Raw genomic sequence first — 26,204 nt, 5'->3', positions numbered from 1 at the left:
GACTTGGTTAGATTAATTTTTATTTTCATCTGTATGCTCCTGCAGTACGCTGACATCTTTTATTGCCAATGGAGCTCAGGTGAATAACCGGATGTTAAATTTATTTATAGCTGCATTGGTGATGCTGAAATGTACTGCACCACTAGATGGCAGCGCGTATCTATTAATGCCTGAAACCTGCGCTACTTCAGCGCTGATGAAATGCACTAGAATAAGTGATATATACAATACCACGTGTATATATTTAAAAATAATATTAAATATGTATTAAAAATAGTTATTATAATGTAATATTTCCATATGTTGTCATGTTATAATAATACAAATATATAAATGTATAGTATAGATATAAAAATTAAAATTTAAAAATTTGCATTAATTAATTTTTAAAATAAAATTGCATGGCACCTGTAACTTACAATTTAATATGCAATGCCGATGATGTATCAATTCAACTTAAGTTAATAAACTCTGAATTGCCAATATTTTAGGCGTTCGGATGGTGTGGGTTGTGGACATGTTGTGGAAAATGGTAAATTAGTTAAGCAGATGCCAATGATGAGTACAGTTTTTTTAATGTCATTAAAGGTCTTGCATTTACTTAAATGTTAATGTGTTTTAGGTGTTGTACAAATCATAATGTAATGTTTTGGTTAGAATTGTAAAATACAACCATTGTGTACAGTTCAGTATTTTCATGATGTTAGAACTGTTTAGATCAAATAGATTTTGAGAGAATTTAGTAGTTCAAAAATTCAAGCTTAAGGATTGTATTTTTAAGATATACAGTTTTGTAACTTATATAATTAAAACATTATGGTCTTCCATTTCCTTATAATGAAAAAGCATATTTTGTGACTACAGCGTTAGCAATTCCATTCAGACATTTTACCTAGTTCTAGTTGGCTGTTTCTGTGGTGTAAAAGTAGTGGCAGGTTATCTTGGTTTTGCACAGACTTTGTATACTGTGCAGATCATCCTGCAGTGAAGTCAGTAGGGCCCTCTGCGGATGCAGGAATCCGCCTCCATAGCGCTCAGGAAAACTGTGACTTCAGGCCAGACTAAGACCTGGGAGCTTAGCTTTAACTTTTTTATACCTCTGGCTTCTTGCGTATTAAAAGGGCGAAGCCTGTTTTCTAAGATGTGGCATTAAAGATTGTATTCAAAGTAACCTGTACTGAGATCAGTGTGGGTAAGAGAGTGTAAATATGACAGCTGTTTTTGGGAAATGCTTAGTAGGTAACAAATACATTGTTATGCATCAGAAGATAAAGAATATTTTTTCACATTGTTAACTCTAGCTATTTAAACTAGTAGCTAAGTTACAATACAGTCAACTCAGCTCCATAGGACCTTAAATCGAACCTGTTAATGCACAGTAACGGATTGCTCTTGTACTTATCTCTAATTTGATCGTAACATGAATGACATTTAACATTTTGTTTAGAAGCTGTATTCCAGGATACAGTTGTACAAAGAAGGGTAGGCAGATCTGAGTTCACTCTGACTGTCTTTGAATGGTTGAGATTATGTGTGTTACTGCAATATTGGTCGCTCACTATCTGATGTGTTCTACATCTTAGCTGGTTCTTTAGTTTTGGCACAGCGTCAGACTAGCGTACAGTTTATACTCCCAAGCTGGCTAGTGTTTTCCCAGCTTTGAGTGCAAGCAAAGAAGCTCCCATCTGTTTACCATTGCGCATAGATGGATGCTTACAAGGGTCAAAATGTGGATGAAGATAACAGGTTAATGCAAAAGCATTGTTTGGTTTATTTATTTTCCCCTCTTACAGTCCTTGGGTATTAGGAGAGGATGTGTAAAATTAGCTTGAACATCTGCCAAAACAATTCTAAACCTCTTGAGGAAGCAGTCATTCAAATAAGAGTTGCTTTCTTCTCAAGTGCTTTCCTTTTAAACCTTTTATTTGGCCCCAATATGGCATTTTAGCATATGTGAGTAACCCACTTATTGGAAACCAGTTTCTTTAGAAGGTAGCATGTTAGCTTGTGACTACTAGCAGCCTTTCTAGAACTCCATGTGCACGTTGAACCTTTTGCTCTAAATTGAAAATTATTTGTCCTGATGTCACTTATTCAATCCACTAAACTTTTTAGTGTCTTGGTTTGCTTTTCCCATGTTTACTGATGGCAGTGTTAGCAGTACTTCTGTCCAAACAGTACTAGGGATTGCTGTGATATGTTTGCGTTTGACTCCAGCTTGTCTGTTTAGTTTCCGCTGTGTTGACATTCCCATTTGCTTGCAGTGACTGGATATAACAAAAATAAAGTACAAAGTCTCCAGTATACAGTAAAGCATTTGCTGTGATCTTCAAGCCATGATTTTAAGCTTTTTCATTCACTGTTATCTAACCTGTTACTCTGGTGTGTTCAAGAATGCGTAGAAAAAATAAATATTTTCTTTTGTGGCTTCATTTCTACTATATGAACTTTTCTCTCTCTCTTTTTTATTTTTTTTAATAGGTTGCTAGATATTTTAATTTGGAAACGTTTGATTTTTATTATTGTGCCTATGTCCCTTAATAACAGTTATTATTGTAAAAAGGGACAAGAATTTGAGGAAAAAACATAGTCTGTAAAATAAAAAAAAAAAAAAGGAAAACGAACAGGAGAATTATTTAATTTTTTTTAACTTAAGGTAACATTATTATGGTTTTCAGATCAAATCTTATATTTGAGTTTTCTGGTATATGTGTCTGCTAGGGGTTGTGTTGGAGAATAAGAAGAATCTTAAAGAAGTGGAAGTGACATGAAAGGAATTAAATGAGCCTCTTATTTATAAGTCTTCCTTTATACATATATCTTCTCTATGCTGACTTGATCACGTATTATTCCTAAAGCCTTGTTGTATGGATAATACTGATACTGTTGAAATGAAAGAAAATGTCCACACGTATAATCTGTAGTTTAAAAAATACTATTTTAAGGATTATAGTACTTAGAAGCGTTTGCATGTATTTTTGTCTATTTTATATGCAAATATATACTTTTTTTTCTCCTTGCTAGAGAAATTTCTAAAACGTTGCATTGTTACTTCTCCAATCTAGAACAAAGAGAGTGTGTCTGCTGTTATTACTGATCTCAATATTGTAATGGAATCTGGAGAAAATTCAGATGTGAGCAAGTTTGTGTCAAGGTAAGGTGTGGGTTTTTAAGGAAAGTTGTTTCCTGGGGTATCTAATACTAAATGCAACATGGAGTTTTCATGTAAACTGCTGGCAGTCAGTTTTTTTGTTTGGTAATGTACTGCTAGCCCAGCCTACCCAACTCTGATCCATTGTCTGTATCCTTCTGGAGAGAAGATGAAATGCATGTAATTTTTAAGGCCTGAAAGGGCCATTACAAATTCATGTTAAACAGAAGCAGGTTTTGGATTATAATGTGTTTTAGCTGTTTGAAATTGTTTGGTTCAGAGAAAGATATAATAAGGTAATCTCAGCTATTGCATTTTAACTTGTGTAATCAACACGCTAACTGTTTCTCAGGTGTGTATGTGAGTTGCAGATGGGCAATGTGGCTGAGTAATGGCTAAAGCGTACATCCAGAACCCCTCTCCAGTACTTGCCTGTTTCTAATTCTTTGCTCACCATTCCATGTCTCTTCTTTGCATCAGGATTTCTTTCGCCAATATTTTAAAAACGATAGAATACAGTTTAAAAACCTGGAATAGTGTATTTGTGCAATAGCTTTAGAAAACGTACATACTAAAACTTAAGCATATGACTGAATGCTACCTTTTTTATTATCTTCTGGAGGATGTCAACTTCTTGTGGTGCACAGGATGAATAATGATCAAATTATTTGTCTGTGGTATTCCACTGTGAAATCTGTAGCAAACAAATCAATTATTATTATTGGGTAGTTGACCTAATCTTAATCCTGTTCTTTAAATGATTTCTTTTGGTTTATGTTATTTTTTAGACTTGGGGAGGGAAGGCAAATGGATGGGTGAAAACAAAGGTCCATTGAGTTACCTCAGGCTTCGTTAGTCTGTACTGAAAGCTGAATTTTTCATTTATTGTATGTTTTGGTTTTTGTATGTTTTCCAGACAAATCCACTAAAGCTAGCAGTATAACTGAGAATAGTAGTTGTCTGCTCTCAAGAAGCAGGATTTAGAAGAGAAATTACCCTGGTTTTTTTAATGAGTAATTTCTGACAGCAGAAGTGTCTTGAGACTTAACAGTCATACTGGAAAGGAATGTGTTGAAGTAGTGGCAAACTTTATTTCATCCTGGCTCAAGCATTGCTGTCTTGTCCCTGTCTTTTCACTACACTGGTCCTTTTCCACATTAAGCCAGTATTCATAAGTAAACATAAGTTTTTGTGAATGATGTAAGGTGAATTATGGCTTTGCTGTCAATAAAACAAGCAGCTCTTTCTCCTTAGCCTCTATTTGCATGTACCAACTGTTGTCCTTGTCTCAGTATATATACTGTTGAAGCCACACGGCACATAGGTTCAATGTAGTCATTTGGTTGAAACAGCAATGTAGGGGGAAACCCAACCTTGCCCCGCACCCCTTCAATTTTCATTATTACTATTTGACTCGTCCTGCAACGTCACAGTGTTTGTTGCTGATCTAAGGCAGTAAATATGTGGCCAGAGTCAGGGGCTGATGTTGGCAATATCTGTTTTGACAGCAACCCACTGTTAGATTGACTTATTCTAACTATGTGATCTCCCTTGGTGGCTTGTTTTCTCAATCCTTTTATTAAGCTAGTTCTTGTTTCATACTCTTAAATCCTAATCCCCTCTTTTCATGTCCAGTTTCAGGCTTTTCCCATCTATCTCTTTATTCTTCAGTCCACAGCTGCTCTTAGGATCTTAATTCCTACCTCTTCCCTCCCTCTCCCTCCCTTCTTGACCAGCTATATTTGGTCTCCCTCTGTATTATTTTTTCTTTTCAACCTCCCTTCAGTTTCTGTTTCCTGTTTTTGCCTCCTTGACCCATTCTTGCCAAATCCATTGTCTAGCTCTGTTCTGTTTTATCTACTGGCTTGGATATATTTCTCCTCAGCTTTCTAATTTATTTTGGCTTAATTTTTCATAATGCATGACAGAAAAGGGTCTTTAAGAGCACCAGAGTTAAAAACTTGGCATTCAGTCATAATTCCCAAGCCCATCCTGCTTTGGAAGAAAACAGCGGAATGCCAAGAACACTTGAGCAACATGTTTTTAAAAGAAGCAAAATTCAACAGTCTGTTTTCAACCAGGTACTGCTGCAATATGTAATACTTATTTTTAAAAGATGTACCATTTCTTAAATATGTTGTGACAATAGTTTATGTATGCGAATGGAATCACAATATTTAGTCTTCCCTTTTGGGATTTTACTTGAGTCCCCTTTGCACCAGTTATCACTTATGTTATACTTTATTAGTGTTGAGGATCACAATATCTATGAAAAATCTCTTTGTCGGTCTTTCTTTTTCTTTTTTTCACTTGATATCCCATTAATTGTTGGGTTAGTTAACGATTACATGGATTTCTTAGTCAAATAGAAGGTTTTAGACAGTTTGAAAACCACTCCTACTTTTTACTAACTAGTTAGAATTTATAAGTCAGAGGGAAGGATTTAGGAAATGTCTGCATTATATTGAACACTGCATGGACGAGGTGTCTTGGAAATGAGGCGAAGCATGAATTCTTCCCACAGCTGTAAGTGTCATTCTTTAGTTTTATATGCTAATACAAGAAGTCTTGCATACTGTAGTGAGTTAAAATAGATTTCCTCTCTTAAAATAACTAAAGGAGCATATTAAAGGAGCCTTAAATATTTTTACAGCAGTTAAGTTTCTTATACTTTTGTGTTTTGTTGATGTTACTTTGTAAGAGTGAAAGGGTGTTTGGATGAAGGGCGTGTGATTTTAACCTGGTACAGAGTTACTCTCTGCCTAAATATGCTTTTTGATGGTTTTGGATGACTTCTCTGTTACATGGATGTTGGCTTCAGAGATGGATGTTTTCTGCTCCTAGTGGATTTTTTTTTTTTTTTTTTTTTAATCTGGTGACATTTTGTAATGCTAAATTCTTCCCAGAAAAAAAAAAAAAGGTTTAAATTTTAATGTACTCTTTCTTAGTACCTTGTTATTTTATACCAACTTTTCTTGGTATTTTAGCATTTGTTGTAGTTGGCTTCAGCATTAGGAATTAGGCTAATTTAGGCTAATTAGGAATTATTGTTTATGGGTAGTTTAAGTACTATGAGACAGTTAACTGAAATAGTGCTCTTATGCAGTCTCTTTCTTCCTTGCCAATACAAAAAACTATGTCTGTTCATGCCAACACAGATTCTCCCCCTTCCTAAACACTGAATGCAGTTTTCTACCTTAAATTTAGCCACCTTTATCTCTGTATGTGAGAGAAGTTATAATCAGATGTAATTGGTAGACTAACTTTTGCATTTGAAACTGTTTCTTTGAACTTGTTAGCCAAAACTATCACTTTCTGCTTGGTGATAATAGCCTCAAAAATTTTCATCTGCTATATCGCCTAAGGATGAATCCTTAAGAAAAAGAAATAAAATTAGGTCACAAGATTTGTGATAGTCTTTGAAATTGCATAAAAGTGGATGCTTATCAAAATTGCCAGTTTTTTTGAAAAAGAATTTTAAGTATGTAGTTTTGTAACAAAGTTTTGTGTTGCCCTCTTCCACGTATGTAGATTTAAAAAGCATATTGCAGTATGCGTAGAATCACGTTCACTAGAAGGTGAGATGTGGGCAGTTGTTACTAAGTCTCAGTTTTTACTATAGTGTGTGTAGATTTTTATATGTACAATTATAAGTTGTGGTTAAAGAAAGCTGTCCAGAACATAGAGCTACTCAGCTATTATAAATCAGTGTGTGTCTATGTCCTTCCAGGGACTCAATTTTGCTGTGCTGCCAGCATTTTGTTCATCTTGGCCTGATTTTGTTGGCAACTGTGACTACTGTGGTAACTTCCTTTAATGATGCTGTTCTTTCCAGCCTAGGACAAAACTTGTTTGGCTTTTCTTTTACATTTTCAATATCTGAATGAACTTCATGTATTTTTTCCAGTTTATGTTTGTGTAACATGTTAAGGGTTGCCATTCCTGTATATTAAATAGAGCTGGATCCAAGGTACAGTTCTCCTATGAATAGCTGAAGTGACTTGGTAGTATACTGTTGCAACCATTCTGTTAATGGCCTCAAGTTTCAGCTCTCAGCTGTTCTTAAAATCTAAAAAGAATAGCTAATCTCAAACAGAAAGGATGTTAAAAGTCAAATTTACATGTAGAATTTAGATCCTCTGTAACTTTCTGAAACATTCCCAGAAGTCAGGTATCTTCTACAGTCAGGTTTTGTTAACTTGTAAAACCCTGTATTAGTAATTGAAATAAATTTTGGAACAGGTTGCCCAGAGAAGCTGTGGCTGCCCTGTCCCTGGAAGTGTTCAAGACCAGGTTGGACGGGGCTTGGAGCAACCTGGTCTGGTCTAGTGGGAGGTGTCCCTGCCCAGGGCAGGGTGTTGGAACCAAATGATTTTTAAGTCCCTTCCAACCCAGAGCATTCTATGATTTTCAAAGCAGTGCTTGCTGGGTATCTTTTGACAATGGCTAATAGCCTGTTTCATTTGACTGTGGCTTCATATCAACAATGACATGAAGCTGTTCACCCTTATGATTAAAGAATCGTGTTGCTTCAGGTATTCTGACTCTTAGCTTTTGTGTAATTTTGTATTCTTTGTGTTCTTGCCACATTTCTTTAGTAAAAACTGCACACTTTGTGAGCATTTTTCCTCCCTCCCTCTGACAACAGTGGATGGATGGTTACTTATTTGGCAATTTCTGTCATCCTGTATTGTCTCCTTTCCTTTCTTTATCCTGATCCTTACATTACTAGAAATTTGGAGAGTAAATATTTTCTTCTGTTGTGTTTTTCTTAAAAAGAAACCCCTCAAAGACAAACTCTTCTTCACGCCCCCAACCAGCTCCCCACCTATTTTCTCTAATCTGTCTTTAATACAATTATCCCTCGTAAGAGTGGATGGACTGTCTGTTTACTTTTTTTGATTAGAGCTGAGAAGCTGTATATATGCTTTAATGGTTGCCGTCACTGTGATGTTAACAATAAAGAGGGTAAGGTCTGTTCACTTCCTAATTTCTACAAACCCTCTACTTCTGTGATGGCACCTATCTGAAGGTGAATAGATCTCTTAATTCAAATGGTTCTAATCCTAATTTTCCTAAGGCAGGTTTTTGCACATGACGGATTTCCAGTACCTTTGTTCTATTGTTGCCTGCCTTCTTGGGCTGTCTTAGAGGGAATGTAAGGGGGTACTTAGGTGTACACTTACGCGTTGCATGTATTTTTGACTTTAGCACCAAAGTCCTGGAATCGTAATCCCTTAGGTTTAGCTGGCACTGTGTGTTGTATTATTGCCTCTGTTTGTTAACTATTGTCAGTGAAAATGGAAAAATCTTATTATACTAATCATTCTACGTAAGCATTTTCACTTGACGCTGTTCAATTATTCTGAAAATGGCAAAGCGAAAACTATTGGAACTATTTATTTCTCTTATGGTTTGTCTCTTGTATTGAAAATTCCTCGGAAAAGCCAGAAAGTAAGATGACTACTGCCGACCTGTCTGTTTTCAGAGGCACTATGGATGAGAAAGTAGTGTTTGCATTAACATTCCAACTGAAGGATTTCCTTGCCAGAATAGCACTGGTATGTTAGTCTCATGGTATGGGCTGTAAATTCCACCAAATCAATTCTGGTGCAAGTCCCGCAAAGGTGTCTCTGCACTGCTCTCTGCTGGACATCAGGTTCAATGGCAATTTATTAGTGCAAGCGTAGCATCACTTGTATGGATAAAGCCATAACGTACCCATGTGTAGCTGGACTGCTAAATCATGAGGGAGCCCAAAATGCAGAAGTGCTGAGGGGTGTTCTGCAAGATCAGCTCGACTCTATCCAGGCATACTAATCCCTGCTTACAGTGGGCTTTGCACTAAGATCTCTCTACTACGCTTCTCAGATACCTTTTATTGGCATCTCTCTCCCCCGTCCTGCCCCACTCTCTAATGAGAATATCACCATCTTCCTTAATAGCAGATGAATCAAGTTGTAACTGGCTATCAAAAGTTATTTTTAGATGCCATGTATGATCTAATGAACAAGCCTTCTTGCTTACTGAAGTTTCAAGGTTAATCTTGAAAAGCTGAATGTCGTGTGAGCAGAGGCAGATAACGTGTCATGCAAAGATTTAGCTGACTAGGACAGAGACCTTGAGGATATTCAAAGCTCAGTAATGCGATTTGGTGAATCTTACCAGTTTTGTAGGTTAAAGTTTTACTATGCAACATCTTGGAATTTATTTAGAAAACAAGAGTATTAGATGAGCAAACATAAAGTCAGATTAAGATTTTACCAGTGACTACTTTGTCAAGTTATCACATTTTACATTTAAGACTAACTTTATTGCTGCTTAACTTCATGAGGAGTTGGAAACACTGGTTTATAATTTAATTCTTCAATTTTTTTCAATATCAACACTACAGCTTTTTTTCCTGTTGTGATTTTTTTTGTCTGTGTGTGTGATTTCTGACTTCAAATTCAAACAATGCTAATTACAAATTCCTTAAGGAACAAGTGCAAACCTTAGGCTATATAATTGATATGTCTCACTAGTACTGTTTGGGTTAAACAATATATTTCTCTTTTGTAGCGCTGGAGAACATGGAAATCTTTTAAGATTTTTCAGAAGCCTTTCATCTTATGCTGAGTGGTGTGAACATCGTAGATGCACTTTTCTACATTTCAAGGTAGTGTCTATCAAGCCTTTATATATCAGTATTATGTGGAGTTCTTTAAATAGTTCATTAAGACAGAGCAATGGATGTGAAATTAGCACTCTTTATCAGAGTATGGGAATCTTAATTTTGTATCTTGTGGAGAAGAGAATGCCCTTGCTTGGTATTTGTCTTGATTTTTACCATGCTATTCCTCTTATGTGGGGGAAAATTAAGAATATATATGCCTTTCTGTGGAGGAGTAAGACAGTTTTTCATTGGTATTACATTTCATTTTGAACAAAACAAAGGCGAAAGAAGAAATTAAAAGAAAATAACTTTGTAGCCTTTGGCATTTAAATGTTAGTTCTGAAGGAGTGGATCTGTCTTTCAAAAACTTGGCAGCATGTGTTTGGGCAACAGCACTTTCAGTTCTGAAGTGTTTTGCTTGAATGGGAAATGAACTGTTCCTCACTCTTAACTGGAACATAGTATTTGAACTTAGTTTTCAGTTACATTTATTTGGCTTGATTGCTTTGTCTTTGTACTGGTTTTAAGATAAACAACTAATCCTTGGTGTAAACATACTGCAGTTTTACAGACACAGAACATCTTACGTGATGCTTAATGTTAGAGGAGGATGTTTAGCTGTGTAATTGTGTGTGGGTTTTTTAGTTCAATTTTATTTAGCCCAAGCATTTACCATCATTAAACTCAGCACCATCTTTACTTTTCAGTTGTAGTATGAAGTGGGAAGTGCTTTGTTTCCTATCTTTTTGAATCTTTTAGGCCTTTCTGAGTTCTGTGCTAGATTAATCAATTTCCATTATCAAATCAACCAGATTAATAAAAAAAAAAGTACTAATTTCTGATAATGTTAAAAAAAAGAATCCCGTCCCCAGCTGAGTAATAAACTGGTGTCGCCTAATCCTGCTGATTGTTGGATAAGCACTTTTCGTTAATCTCTCTATAGGGAAGGTAGAGCACCAAGAGCTTTATGGCTTTGTGGTGTGGTTTTCTTGGTTCTTTTTTTTCCGACTTCACTTGATGCTTTCTGATCCTTCGATCAGCCTCACGACAGCAATCATTGTGGTTTCTGTGACAGTGATTCAGTCAACTGTTGTAAATATTTCTTATTTTAAAATTCAGTACAGAAATGAAAAAATAGAAAGAAGGTAGGTCTGGAGATTATTTTTAAATTGTCATGTGTATCTTAAGCAGTTTTAAAAAGTATTTGTTTAGATGTTGAGTGTAAACAATGAGGAGATATATTAATTGCTAAAAGATGTGTGAATATAAATTCACTGAAGACCTATTGCAAGTTTGTCAATATTACAAATATTAATTTTTTGGGAGAGTATGGAGTGTGATTGACTCTGTGCTTATAAAGAGTTTTTTAGGCCTTATTTCTGCTAGCATTAGTAATAATTTCATTTAGAAATAGAAGACTCTCTGAGGTAAGAGAATTAATAAAGAGTTCAAAGATCAAATCTGACAATTCAAATAATCAGATTGCTAAGGAGAATGTTTATTTATAACTTAATATTCTGTAGTAATTTGTGTGGAAGCGACTAGAAGTATGCTTTTACCATATGCATAAAACCAACTGAAAAATCTTATCCTGGTAATATTCACACTTGGACAACATTAAAAAATGAGTCTGTGTTTTGGTATTTTTTGTTTTTGTTTTTTTCTTCCTGCTTGCTAGACTTCAAGTATATAGGCAGGCAACTGTGCACAGTATTGGAGAGAAGACTGTTTGGGTTTATAGCTTTTTTATTATTTTGTTATTTAAAAGAAAATTACCTAGGCTGTTAAGTAGAAGCAAACGGTGCTTCTAATAGTTTTCTCACAGTGCAGAGTAAAAACAGGAAAGGTGGATTATTTTTTCCTTTTCTGTTAGTTTTGGTACTTGAGAAGAAAGGAATAATGTAGAAGTGATTGAATACTTCAAATAATAATGAAATTTGAGATAAATGGCAATTACAAGTTTCAAGCGAAGTTGGACAGCACTGTATTTGTAAGAGGTTGACTGTCACAAATAGCAGTTTTGTAGTGAGAGTTTTCCCCATTAACAAGAGTAATGGTGGGATGGATAACTCAGATCAAGCAAAAAAGCAATTTAAAATATGCGTTGTTTTGACTATAAGCAGGCTTTCCTACAAAGTTGGGGCAGATTTAGGTTGGTGTGAGTAGAGCAATGTTCAGTTGTAAGCATTTTGTTCTGTATTATATGATGTTGTGCTTTAGCAGTTGTGGTTTTTTAATGAAACAGGTTAGTTTACAACTTGCATACTTCACACAGGCACACACAGTCAAGAATTGAGCATACCGTTACTACTTTGCTGCCGCTCCTCTATTCTGCTGAAAAAATCTACAACGTAGTGCTTTAAATAGATTTTGAAGGCATAAGTGAAGTGTCCCACAAGTCTTTTGTATGGCAGGTCTTACTGTCTTGCCACTGTAAATATTATGTCTGCAAAATGGATTTATATCTGCAAATAAGTTTCTGATCTGGAGAAACCCTTAATGTGATATGAGGCTGAACAACTGAAGCATGTTGGCATTGCCGGAGGAGCAGATTGAAGCTGATATTGATAAACAAAAAAAAAATTTCAACTTTTATTGGAAATACAGATCAGAAACGAGAGATAGGAAAAAAATAGAATGGTGTACATTCAGCTTGATATTACTACTGGTCACACAAATAGAAGGCAAAAAATCCTGCATGCTAAAGCCCTTCTTACTTAATGTTTTGATGAGTTAACTTGCTATGAATGGGGAAAGTAAATTAAAGCACATCAGATAATTTACTGCCTGCATGAGGCATTCAGAAGGTACCAGTTGTCTACTTGGGTTTGCTCGCAAAATATTAAGACTGTTAATTAGTGTTACTATTGATATTTACTACTTTTTTAAAAATATGTACAACATTTTATTGTAAAATTAATAATGTGATAATGGTTAGGTCTTAGAATGCTTACATGTGTTTATATAAATGTGCATATATTTGTGTATACACATATAATTTTTTTCGTAGGAAGACTTTTGGTGATATTTACTGATCCTATTAATACTGAAAAGAGCTTTATTTGGTAATAATGATTTGTGAAGAGAATAAGATCAGTGGCCACTGCTTATGTAACGTTATTACATTTATACTTCTAGCTGTGTTTTTTCCATCTTGAGCATTTATCAAAACAGGGATGAGAGAACTAATGTCTTTTTTTTTTTCTAGTACAAATTTGACTTGAAGTTGGAATATATTTTTACATGCTTTGTGGTTTTTTTGGTTTTTCGTTTGTTTGGTTTTTTTTACCTTTTGCTGAAGGTAAAAAACATCAAAGTTTTATGAATTACATGGGAAAATGAAAACCAAGTATTATTCTCACTGTTGGACTTGGTTTTTTTTCTCAGTTGTATTAAGACAATGGAATTTCTCTCTTGTTACACCAAATAACTTAAAATGGAAAATACTGGGGATTGCTATGTCTTTCTTTGGTAATGGATTCAGGGCAAAAATATTTTTGTCCTGCATTTCATAATTGTGTCCTCTTTCCAGAAAGATGTGCCCACAGTTGATGCTTGACACAGTTACTTAAAAAGTGACTGAAAGTCACTTAGGTCTCAGTGTTCTTAGTGGCAGAGCATCATCAGTATGTTTAGAATTAAGCGTGCACTTAATTCCCCATAGCACAAGCACTAACAATTCGAGGCTTATCTAAATAAGATAAACAAAACTAATACAAAATACTGTGTGAAATCAGTATGTTAGATGTAGCGATACATCATCATGCATTTGATGCTTAACTATTTCTACAAATTAGGAATCTATACTAGTTTCAAAATTGGTACAAAGTACCACACTTCTGGCATTCATTTATTTGAGGAGTTTACACCTGTGGTAGGTATTTGAGGGGAGAAACTGAAACTGAATGTCAGAAGTGTATGGTTGGGTAATAAAAGCCATTGTGTCCTGTCTGTTGAGGCCTGCACACATTGATTTGTGTTTTTAATACACTGTATGGTTTAAAGTAGTTAAGTGAAATGATGCTTGAAGCTTAAAGTTAACGCTATTTTTAAATTAATGATGGAATCAACTTTTCTTTTTAATTTAAAGACGTGATTTGATTTTTTTCCCCTAATGAGCAGGAGTATTGTTGTACAAGGGTAATTGTTTATCTAGCTGAAATCTTACTTACAGGTAAAAACATTAATTCAGCTTTGTTGTTAATTATATTGTCACATTTTCTTGTCAAGAAAAAGCAGGGGAACAGGGCTCGGTCCATATCATCTGTTAATAACAAAGATACTTGGAGTAATGCTATGCTGTACTTCGGCCATTGTATTAAAATTGGAAGCTTGCGTTGCGAAAATGACTCTTGTCAGTACAGCTGAGCAAAATTTATATATTTCAATTAAAAATACCATGTGTAAAAATAAAATACATGTATAATATATATACACACACAGACTCTTAGATTATTTTGAAAGCAAAATATAACACATCTTTGAAAAGTTCCACTTGCTGTGTTGCTTGGTACACTAAGCCTAAATAGGAATTATTCTGCTGTTCCCCAAACCAAGTTTTTAAGGAAGCTTTAATGACATTAAGCTTTGAGAAGTTCTATTTCTAAACATAACTTTCTTTTGTATGCAACTACATCCAATATGCTTTTGAAGGTCAACTGAAAAAATTTCATTTCAGATTAAAAAAGTGGAATTAAGATGTATTTTTCCTTTGTAGCTTGCTCAAAGAATATTTTGCATTTATCTGAAAGTAAACTGTAGTGATACTGGTAAAGAACATGAACAAGCAGTTGCTTCTGTGATTTTACCTACACGTAAAGAATATGTGTTGGTGAAATAGAAGTTGTGAAGATATGTGTGTGTGCATATAGGTATTTTTACACTTTCATTAAGAGAAAAGACTCTGAAAGCAAGGGTGACATTGTAACTACTAAATAAAGTGGCTGATTTGAAACAATTATTTCAGAGAAGAACCACATTTCAACATAGTAAAACGTTCTGGGTATGAAGGGAAAACGGCACAAGTAAGGGAGAGGATATAAACGTGTAAATAGAGGAAAAAGAACGATCTTTTGTTACCATGCTTAAGTTTTGGCATGTATAATTACATAAGTAGTGGCTAGTAGTATGTTCCTACAGGCAGTGTTCTCAAGCAGGAGAAAGCATTAACGTGCTTTGCCAAGAGGATCGGATTGCCTTCCATCCTTATCTCATCCATACGTGTGCGGATGTAACGTGTGTTATTAGATTTGCAGAATGTGTCATCGGTGATTGTAGTAATATTGTTGTACTGCAAAACAAAACAATTTTTAGTAAATAAATAAATAAACACACACATACATATAAACACGGCCATATATGTTGAAGAAATGTCAAACTTTAATATTATTCCTCTTACCCTTCCATTTTATTGTCATTGGGGTTGATTTGTGTGTAATGTAGATATGTAGGAATCAAGTCTCTTCAAACCAATCAATGAACTAGTAAGTCATTTAAGGTTGTTACTAATGTTTCAAATGTATTGTTGATAAAAGACTATTGCTTATTTTTACCATTTCCTATCCTTGATATACAGAAACTAATGGGAAATTCTTGCACGGTAATTAGCTAACAAACAACTTCTGAACACCAAATGCTTGTGGCCATACAGATTAGAGGTAAATTGTTTTATTTGGAGGAGCATTAGACAACTGTAGCACAACTGCAGTGTGAACTGTTTTAAAAGACAGAGGGTTTGGTTTGAAGTATGTAACTGATGAGGCCCTTCGTAATAGAATGTTAAGGAAATACTTCAAAAATACCTGAAGGTGAAGAATACGCAGACTTTCTGGTAAATTAAGGGGAACAGATTCCAGTGCGTTGTGTCCTAAGTAGAGGTAGGCCAAATTTGTCAGCTTCTAATAGAAAGAGAAAGAGATTATTAATGCTGATATTGCTTGAAGTTCAGTAACTTGTGCCTGTTACAAGACATCAGTATTTTTTTCTGATCACATAGAAAGCATGTAAACCAATCTGACATGAAACATTCTTTTGCTGTGAATGTTTAATTCTATTGTATCAAGAAATTCATAGAACAGGCCTTCTATGTTTTGGAAATTTCAGTGTCAGCTTATTAGTTATAAAACTTGAGGTGAATATAAAGCTATATCCTTGTTTACTAGTATTTATGTGGTTCTGAGAACTGTATTTGAGCCATCAATTTTGAATCGACTCTTTCTTTACATGTAAGAGAGAAAGGAAGTAGGTAAGATATTTCACAGAATTTTTTTTTTTATTTGAATGACATGAGAGAGTGAGTGCACAAAGGGCTGTTATTCCAAAGTGCCTCAAACCCGAAATGAAACAAAACTTTGAAAGCTTCTTCACTGTAGTTTGTTTCTTAGATTACAAAAAATACCAAAAAAATCATTTGGTCATATACTGGATAGTCTGGTTACTAATTTTATTTACTTTGGTTACTTAAATTATTGTCTCTTGCTTACCTTGAAAGCATTTGCTTTAATTCCTCTACTCTTGATTCTATTTTGATTTGCATTGAATGTGGTTAATTTGGGAGGTAGAACAGGAAGTTTTATAAGTCGATTTTCAGCAAGAGAAAGTTCTTCCAATAACAGAAGCTTTGAAAAGGCCCCATCTTCTATTTCTTCTATCTTATTTCCACTAAAATCAATTCTTCTCAAGGTAGCTTTACACAAAAGAAATAAAAAACTAAATATTGAATTTATAATTACACTGCATGTCAAAAAATGTATGGTTGTGTATGTTAAATGTTACATTGTTGGCTACACGATCCTAGTTGTGATCTACAAATGTACATTCTATTAAAATATGATTAGAATCCACATTTGGATTTCCTCGTGGTCTTAAATTAAAAAAAAAAATCATGAGGAAAATACTCTGGATCCTTCCTTTTGTTTCTTAGAGGCAGCGTGATTTCAGATATTCGTAGAATTTGTCATGTTGTAGAGTGGGATAGCTGGAAGAGATGCCCCTGGAGCATTTGCAGGAAAAATAATAAATGATCGTTTAAGACTGGATGGGATGTAGACTTTAATTTTATTTTTAGCAAACTGCTCTTTCTCTGATAGTGTGGGAATATTGAAATGGGAGTATTAAGACGGATACATGAGCCAAAATGGGTTTCCATATTGCCTTCACAGTTCCTTGTTTTAGTATAAACATTGAATTAAATAAGTAATATGCATAATATGAAATATAGTAAAGTATAAATTATATCTTATTTTGGTAATCTTGACATACTTTTAAGGGACAACAGCTTCAAATATACTATCAGGTAAACAGAAGTTAAAATTTGAATGTTACTTACTAATGTCAGCAAAATCTGAGACTGCTATCCTTTTTATTTTGTTAAATCGTGCATAAAGATATGCTGTTTCCTTTGGCAGTGGGGGTACAGTTTCGATGTCTATTTCCTCGCAGTACACTGATCCGCTTAAACACACACAGAGCAGGCAAGTAGGTAAATCTGAAAGCAAATTATTTTGAGTAGGCAGTTAAAAGTTATTCAACTAACTTAAGCTAGAATATTCAAAATAGATTTTTCTCTAATATCTCGTAAGATTTCCAGTCATTAGGTTTTTTTAAAAAGTTCTGTTGATGTCAAGTTCTGAAAAGATTTAATATTCTGAATTTCTTTTGAGGTTTGTATTCTTTTTCTTGTGCGTAATTTCCACGTGTATATTCTTTGTTCTTATCTGAGCATGTCTTGAAATGCTATTAATCGATCTTAATTCAGTTTCATCCTTTAGTTGGCTTACAGTATTGTGAATATGACAACTGTAACTCTGTGGCCATGTTGAATGTCATCTTTGGAACCATTATTTTGAAAAGAGAAATTCATGCAGGAGAAACATCTGTCAAGGCACACATTGCATTGGAGCATTTTTGGCAGGGTCACGTATTCTCTGTGTTACCCCTAGTTACTATTTTGTCTAATCGTTTTTATAAAAACTCCAGCAATTTAGGCATTCTGTTCCCTTTTTTTACGGAGGGATTTTTTTTAAATAGCTGTTATTTTTAGTAGTGAGGGAAACTCTATCTTTTCTAATGTGGTTTAAGCCCCTTATGGCTTGTCCTGTTCTTCATAGGCATCAGTAGAGTATTAGTCTTTTCTGCTTTGCATTAATCCTGCATTTATGACAGCATCCTGCTGTATGACAGCAGTATTAAAATACATTTAACAAACATGGCTTTGAGTCCAGTTTCGTCACCACTGCTGTCTGATCTACTGTGTTTTCTATATTGTGAGACTTTTGGTTAGCTTCCAAATTGGTCCGTATGTAGTAGCAAGTAGTATGATACTGCCAGGTTGTTTGTTATCACTACGTAGTAAAATAGGATCTTCCGCAACCAGTGAAGAGTTACAGAAGTAGTCAGTCAATACTGGGAAGCCAACCCGGTATGTATAATAGAGTAATTATTTATTTTTCCTACAGAGGTACTGCATAGAATGGAACTCAGATTTTGTGCTTTAGCTTTGTGAATATTCCCATTTGGTATACTTTAGAGTTCTCCCTCATTCGCCTTTTTTGATTTAGTGCCTTGTTTGTCATATGCTAGAGTGTAGGAAATGAAAAATGGTTGTGAAAGATGTTGTCACTATTTAAAAGGCAACAGTTTTTATCCTTGTCTGTGACTGGAAGCTCTGGTGTTCTCACAGATGTGTTCCGCTTTTGATGAGGGAGTGTTGACAGATGCTATTTGGCAATAACTAACCTTGATTAAAACTTTGGTGGAGATTGACACTCGGGTGGTCTTGATGAATCATCAGTTATTTTTGGAAGTTTAGATCACAGATACACGCGAAATGAGTGTCGCTTATTCAATGCTCTGTTTGGCAGACAGAAACTTTGCTCCTTTCAAGTTTAGAAATCATTGTGGCTCATTAGGAGAAATCTGGACAATATACCTCAGTCTGTAGGAGACTTAGGCTAGTGAAGAACATTCGTGATTTATTCTAACCATTGACCTCCCTGATCATCAGATGTAAGCTGTGAGATGAGACAGTTCTTGTAAGAAATCTTTTTATCATGTTTCATTGTTACTTGGGTAAGCTGTGGAGCATACTGAGGTGTGTATTTTGTTTTTCTTGGTTGTCTTGCCTAAATTATTTGACTTGGGTACAGCTCTACAGCAAATACGACTGGGTAGGTCTGTAGAGATTCTTGTAAGCTGTGGTTTGTGTATTCGGAATTTACCTGAGATCCTTCAAATTTTTTCAGCCTGCTCCATCAGAAGTTAGAAGACTTCCCACAGGAGATATGAAAGATATTCATAAATGAAAAGATTAATTCTATATCCCTTGTTATCCTCTGTATATTAAACTTTCATATTAAAATATGTTCTTTTGGAGAGCTTAAATGTTACAGTATTCATATCAATTAACTTACTTGTATCCTTTGTTGGTGCTATATTGCGTTCGCTGTCATCCCCTTGCAGTCTTAGGGAAGTGTCAAGAGAAACATTTGTTCCATCCTTTGTGTGAGAGCAAATACGATTTTTAAAAAACAAACAGCAAACAAAACCCCAGAGTATTACAAGGATCTGAAATAGCATGTTGTTTAAAAATTAACTTCCTAATACATCCTTATGACACTTAATTTCCAATTTTTAAAATCACGTTGGTCATCCAGTGTATAAAACTATATATATTTTCCACCTTGTTCGTGAGCTACAAAGCTACACTTCGAAAGGCAAAAAGGCAAGTTGGTGCTGCTAGTGTTCTTTAGAAAAATGAAGTTATTTAGGAAAAAACAGTAGACACAAAATAAAAATAGAGAGAAAATATAGACTACATAGTGTGGAAGGAATATGTAAGCAATGGGTATCTACAAAAACCTGGAGTTCTGAAGACAGAAGACTTTGTACATCATGCAAAATTTGATTTCTTGTGAATTTAAGTTGTATTTTTTTTGTTTTGCCCAAATAATCTTAGTAAAATAACATTTCCTTGCATTTAAAGTTATTCAGAGTTCCCTGTTGAGATAGTCGTTGCATCTTTTCAGTTGCAGGGCAACTCAGTTTATAAACATGTTCCTTTCGGGTATTGGCTGAAATTTAGCAATTCATTTCCATTAACTACACTTAAGTCTGTTTTAATACCTGGGCTACTAACAGAAAGGGCCTTTTGTGACGCAGGAAGTGGTAGTCAGGTTTTCATTGAATATTGTAGGAATTTGAGAATTGCATACCATTTCTAGAATTGTATACATACAGTGGGTTATACTACGGTTTGCATGTATTGAAGTTAAGGGGATTTTTAGGCTGACTGTGGCAGTTCTGCTTGGCTTGCATCATTCTTTATCTTTTTTGATGGGGAATAGTTGTAGGACAGAGTAAGACAATATGCTTTTTGGTCTGCATTGCTATTGAAAACACATGGGGGAAAAGTACATTATTGGGCATGGAAGATGTTTTTCTTTAAACATGCTTAAGAATCGGGCCCTGGCAGGAGGATGGTCCCCTGTTGAAGAGAACTTCTTACACATTGTGAGTGCTTACAAGTGAACCAATTACTTTTTTTCTTTTTAAATTCTTCTCCCCCTTCTCCCCCCCATTCAGGCACATAGCACACTGATAGTTTATCTACTAGGGCAGTGTGAAAGTAACACTATCTGTCAAGTTAGTTTTGATACTAACTTTGTTTGTTTTTTTTTTTTATTTGGTTGCTTGCTTATATTTTGCTGTGGGAATTTTTGTATTCTGCAAAATAAACCCCTCCAGTTTGACATAAAGCCCGAGACACAAATTTCTTGTCCAGCCTCTGTTATTTTGACCCTTTTTTAGCCTGTGAATCATCCATCCCTTGGCTCTTCCCAGCGTCTGTCTATCCAGGCTATGGCTCTTTTTTTGCCTCTTGTTTTTGTGGAACGTTTGGGGTAGGTTGGTTTGTTCTAGCAAGACTTCTATACCCAAGTTAGAACGCTGGCAACAGTTCAGCAGTTGTAGCGTGAAACTTCTGGTTGGGGTAAGAGCTTTTGCAGTATTTGGTGTAGAGAAACTGAGGGGTGTGAGCTGAACAGTTGGACTCAAACAAGCAGCAAATTGTACAGAAGATTTCTGCAAAAATGTTTAGGTTGCATAAATATGTTGATTAGGCATGTGAAGACATGGCCCTTGTTGAGGTATCCATGCCAGTAGACGCTTCTGTATAGATGGACTTAAAATAGAACAACTGCACTTCTATTGTAGCATGTTTGGCTCATAAGGGGCGTTTTTAATATGCTTGTATGAAAAACGTGTTTGCTGACAGAGCATATCTGTACCAGGTACAGATTTCTAGTACAGTATCTTACTTGAGGTAGGATCCATGAAAGAGTATGCATGTGAGTTCCTTGCAGAATACAGTGTACAGCTAATTTCTGCAAGCAGGAAATGTCAACAACAAAAAACCCTGATTATTTGCAGAATACTCTTAAATACACAAAATTAAACAACAGATTCCCACCCTATCCCCCCCAAAATAGTAGTATAAATAACCAATATAATGCAATTATTTCCTGGTCAGCTAGAAAAATTCCTAGCTGTGGAATACCGGTGCAGAAGGTTGTCTGGATTATAACCACAGAAAGTTCATTACTTACATACGCAGGGAATGCACTGAAGGCTTACTTACATACTGAAATTCTACCTGCTTCCTGCACTTTACTCCACAGACATGAATTGCCCATACAAAGCTGCATTAACATTCTACGTCTAAATACTTTATCTTAATACTTACGGAAAGTAACTGATTCATCTTTATAACACACAAAGGTCTATAAAGCTGGTAGTTTATATTCAATGGAATAAATTAGTCCAGATATGAGACAGTATCTTAATTGGATGGTTCTGTTCTGTTGTGGAAATTAAGATTTCATGTTTTTAAACTTCTAATATTTTTATTCAAGACTAGGGTGGCTGTGGTTTCAAATAATAATAATTGTAATGAATTTTGTTTGGCTCACCTTTTCCTTAGAAGTAGACTAAAGCTCATTTTGTTGGTCACTGACACAAATAGATTTCTTCTGATGTTCACTTAAAATCTTTTTTCCAACTGTATGTTCAAGCACACAGTAAGGAGTTAAATTTGTCATGCAAGATGGATTTCTGACTGGGCATGTTTGAGGAAATTGTTGGAATGTATTTCAGTTACAGTTAACACTTGAAATATTCTGGGAGCTAGAATATGTGCAATAAAAGAATGGAAGATTTGTTTAAATCATCCCATGATTTAAATTGAGAACACTGGATCTTGTATAGATGTTTTTCTTGCACATAAGGAACTAATTTATTATTTTGCAATGAAAACATGTCATTGGAGAACTGACCTGATGGAAATAATGACCGACTGCATTCCTAGAATTATCCTAAACAGAACTGTTGGCCTTCAGAAGACCTCTCTCTAGTTTATAGCACTGCCAGTACAGATTTTGATTAGTCTGTGGCACATCTGTTGGCACTATTTCCTTGTAGGTACACTCATTATTGTTCTTTTTACTGTAACAGTAACATCTTCTTATTAGAATGATTTTAGTAATGAATGTCATCTGATGCTGTTCCTAACTAGTTCAAGTTAGTTTTTTTTAAAAAATACTAAAAATGTTTACTCAGTTGTGAGTGGGTAGCTGCCTGTTAGTTGAGAGTCATTTAAATGGTCTCTTTTTCATAGGTTTATGAAACATGTTACTTCATCACCGTGGCAGATGTCACATTTAAAAATACCTTCAACATTTTTTAATTTAAATATGTAGCTGTTCTTTTTAGTCTAACAGTGGAAAGCTATAATTTAAGTAGAATTGGCAAAATTTTAAAAAGGTATACAGACGTGATTTTTCTCTCTATATATGATTTTTCTATATTCTATATAATTTTTTACTTATACTAATTATCTTTTGCTGTAGTCTTGTTTTTCTTGTTTATCAGACAAAGTTATTGTAACAAGTACAGTTAATGAAAACTTCCTTGAATTTATTAATACTTGGTTGTTACTGCTTTGTTTGCATATGTGGTGTTTTCCTTGGCAACTACTCTTGGTTAGTTTTTCTGCCTGATCAATGGTGTATCTCGTTCTCTCGATGTGTATCATTCAGGTCCTGTCAGAGGCAGCCTGAACAGAGGTATGAGGTTTTTAACTGTCTCTGTCAGCTGAGGCTGTTGGACTTCATTTAGCTCTTCTGCTTTTGTATTTTCTGTTCTGTTTTGTCTCTTCTGCTTAAGTATTTAATTTAATCAGCATGTATGTGGAGCACGCAGCAAAAAAGTTCAGGATCGACCGTTTGGGGGTGCTGGTGAGCGCCATGAGGTTCAAAGTGTTAATAATATAGGTGACTACCGCATGACTGGATGCTCCGTAGTAGTTCAGCACTGCTAAACTGCTGAGTTGCAAAAAAACCCCAACAACCCACCCCTGAAAAAACAAGGCAAAAAACTTGATGGTTTGGTAAGTCAAAAGAGAAACTGTGGTTTATACTGGCAGGTTATGTCCAATAAAGTACTGTTTCAAGTATTACTTAGATATTAAAAAAAAAAAATCCTAAATTAAATCACCCTTCTTGTTTTTAAACAAACTTACTGTGTTAATACAATGTTACTCAAACTGTTGAGCTAGTATATCCCATTCTTGAAACTCTTACAGCATTAGGCACCTAACTACAGCAGAGTTAAAAATGGTGCTTTAGTCTTAATTTCTGAAAGCCTGTCTTTTGTAGGTTTCTCAAACTGTAGCAAGGGTAGTATTTTTGTGATTTTAATTTGTGGCTTTCTCCATGTCTGAAACCATTGAATGTTTTGCTATTATTATAAGACTTTTCCATAAGACTTGCATACATGCAGGTAACACCTTATTCATATAATGCTTAGCAGTTACAAATATTAAACTGATAATATAAATAAAATACCTTTCTTATATCCTTGGATTGCATTTCATAATCTTGTTGGATCAGGCTTCCCATGGTAACATCTGTATCATACTCATAAAACTGGAGTGATTCTTGCTGTATAGGTGGTGCTGAATTTACCAAAGGTACAAACACAAACAAAAAAAAAGTAGTCTGCAAAGTCTTCATTCTTGCACGGAATAACGTGTCTGGCTTTCACTGAGCTGGTGAAGATCTGCTCCTGTGTTGACTATGAAGAATACTTTCTTTGTGACTGGAAATGAAAATGCAATCCGTCAAAACAATATTTAAAGCCTAGAGGACTAGTTGGCAGGGGTTTCTAACGCATAAAGAACATGGAACAACTTTTAACTCTTGATATCCTTTAATTAGACTCTAGCATTATAAAAACTTGTCTTAGCATGAAAAGGAACTGTGAAACAATAAACAATGTTTTCCAACTAATAAGGAAAATATTACCTTAATTGCATCCACTTGTTTCCCAGTGTGTTATTTTTGTTATTAGCAAGAGGATTTTGTAAAGCATTTTATGAAACATTTGGCAGGTATGTAGCTGAACTAATTAAAATGAGAGAGGTTAAAAATGCATTTTTGTTGGTTGTATGTTTTTTCAAACCTAAATGCTCTATAACAGTAATCTCTGTTTGTCTTTAAATTTGAAAGTAAACAAGAGAAGATAACTTAACACCCCCTGAGTTTTTACAGGTTGTACACTTTTCCGAGCAGGGGGAGGAGGCTACAAACACAATCTTTAAAACATTCAAATACACACAGAGTAATTTTTTTCCTGTCTGCTGTAACTAAGTGTTTTATTTAAGCTTTCGTTTAATATACTTTTAGGAAAAAAGTCCACCTACCTTTTCATCAGATTCAAAGTTCTTCTGTGATTCTGTCATAAAACCAGATATCCTTATCTATATGTTAACCTAAAGTGGATTAACAAAAGAGTAAAGCTATGAATTGCACTCAGAATGTTGCAATGAATACTCCTTCAAAGTTTGACAGTCTTAAAAGTGCTTTCCGTGGGGTAAGAAGTGCTTTGCCAGTATTCTTTCCCTAGGGTAAGAGGTAATATCCTGGAGCAGGGGGGTTGTACTTTGAATAACGTTGTAAATGTTAAGTCTGTCTGGCTCATCCTACTTTTGGTATTAGTTGTTAAAATGGTAGCCTTCTGCTTTGTGGTGATTTATTCTTTTTAATTGCTAAGGCTTTTTCTGTAAATCAAATATTAATTGTGCAAACTAGAGGTCCATAACAAGTCATGTGTTATCCATTTTGTTTAATGGTTTAGCTAAGAGACAAAGCAGCTGCCTTCTAACTGAGACAGAGGTAGAGCCAAAACATACATATACCATATTAGTCACACTTTATGAGTAATAAAATGTTTCATTACAAGTTGTATATGTTTAGAGAACTTTCACCTAAGTATGAAATGGAAACTTTTCAGTCTGAGGAGTTCTGAAACAAAAAAAGTACTTTTTAGAACTCTGTGTGTGTGTATGTTGAGACTTTCAGACAAGTAATTCATGTCTAAAAGCTTCATTGAATGACTTGTTAGGCAATTTATTGAAAAATTGTTTTCACAATAAATACTTGTTTCGAGTAAAGTTCAGTGTCAGTTCTATAGATAACTTAGTAAACACTGTCCAGGTGTAGAATTTTCATCTGAACTGCAGGCAGCAGTTTTCTGGGTTTCTAATGCATTTCTTCCTCCCCCATCCTTTTCCTTATTATGTATTTTTGGCAGTCAGTACAAATGCAAGCCAGATGACAAACTTTAAAGTTTACAAAGTAGCTTTTTTTAGTCTTTAAAAAGTATGTAGCAATAAAATCTATTGGGAATATATTCAGATTTACATATCTTTTTCATTTTCTCTCTCTCTTTTTTTTTTTTTTTTTTTTAAGATAGGACTGTCATCTAGAGTAATGTTGGGGATAAACAGTGGACCTATTTGGTTAAGTTTTCTTGTAAGTGCTGCCTTGTTTAGAAACCAGATGTTTGTAGTAAATCTGCAAATTGTAGAGTGGCTACGGCCATTTGCTCTCTAAACTTTTTTCCAGTTTATCATCAGTTACCACTTTCTGAACTCATTAGGCTCTTATAAAAATGTTTTTCATTTAGCTCATATGCAAATTAAACAATGTCATAGTTTGGACTTGGAGCTTGCTTGAGGGTAATGATTTTGCTGTAAGTATGTAACTGAAATGTAAAGGGAAGAGGTTCAATAATAATGGAAATTGGACTTTGAATCACATTGCTGTTCTGCCGGAACAATATGAAGAACAAAAGTTTTGAAGTGGCTAGGTTATTAAGGTGTTTCTTGTACATTACATAGGAACTTTCAGTTGGAAGTACTGCGTGTGACAGAAAGGGTGGATTTGCTGAGGAAGGGACAAAAAAGTTGCTGTGTCAATACCATCTTACCATCCCTTGTGGTTTTGTGCATGTCTCAGAAGTAATGACAGCGGCTCTGCTTTCTACTTACCTCTTCCCAGCTGC

General features: G+C 34.8%; 2 protein-coding genes across 4 annotated transcripts in view; one reads left to right on the top strand and one right to left on the bottom strand.

The window, feature by feature from the left end:
• CENPP (centromere protein P) overlaps window positions 1–26,204 on the top strand; it is a 147,129-nt gene that overhangs the window by 5,012 nt on the left and 115,913 nt on the right. For all 3 annotated transcript variants that reach the window (XM_074603291.1, XM_074603290.1, XM_074603292.1), the window contains 2 exons: window positions 3,066–3,154; window positions 9,713–9,809. In XM_074603291.1, the coding sequence (XP_074459392.1) occupies window positions 3,066–3,154; window positions 9,713–9,809 (186 nt within the window). The remainder of the gene's footprint in view (window positions 1–3,065; window positions 3,155–9,712; window positions 9,810–26,204) is intronic.
• On the bottom strand, window positions 12,377–24,810 carry OGN (osteoglycin). The gene is made up of 7 exons (XM_074603293.1): window positions 24,562–24,810; window positions 23,705–23,957; window positions 19,217–19,301; window positions 17,134–17,292; window positions 16,289–16,491; window positions 15,608–15,703; window positions 12,377–15,096 (listed from the first exon to the last, which is right to left on the bottom strand). Exons 2-7 carry the CDS (start codon window positions 23,870–23,872, stop codon window positions 14,926–14,928), a joined length of 882 nt encoding a protein of 293 aa, XP_074459394.1. The 5' UTR covers window positions 23,873–23,957; window positions 24,562–24,810; the 3' UTR covers window positions 12,377–14,925.

Source organism: Larus michahellis, chromosome 10 (assembly GCF_964199755.1).
Source record: "Larus michahellis chromosome 10, bLarMic1.1, whole genome shotgun sequence".
Taxonomy (NCBI): Eukaryota; Metazoa; Chordata; class Aves; order Charadriiformes; family Laridae; genus Larus; species Larus michahellis.
This window is presented reverse-complemented; position numbering and strand designations above follow the sequence as displayed.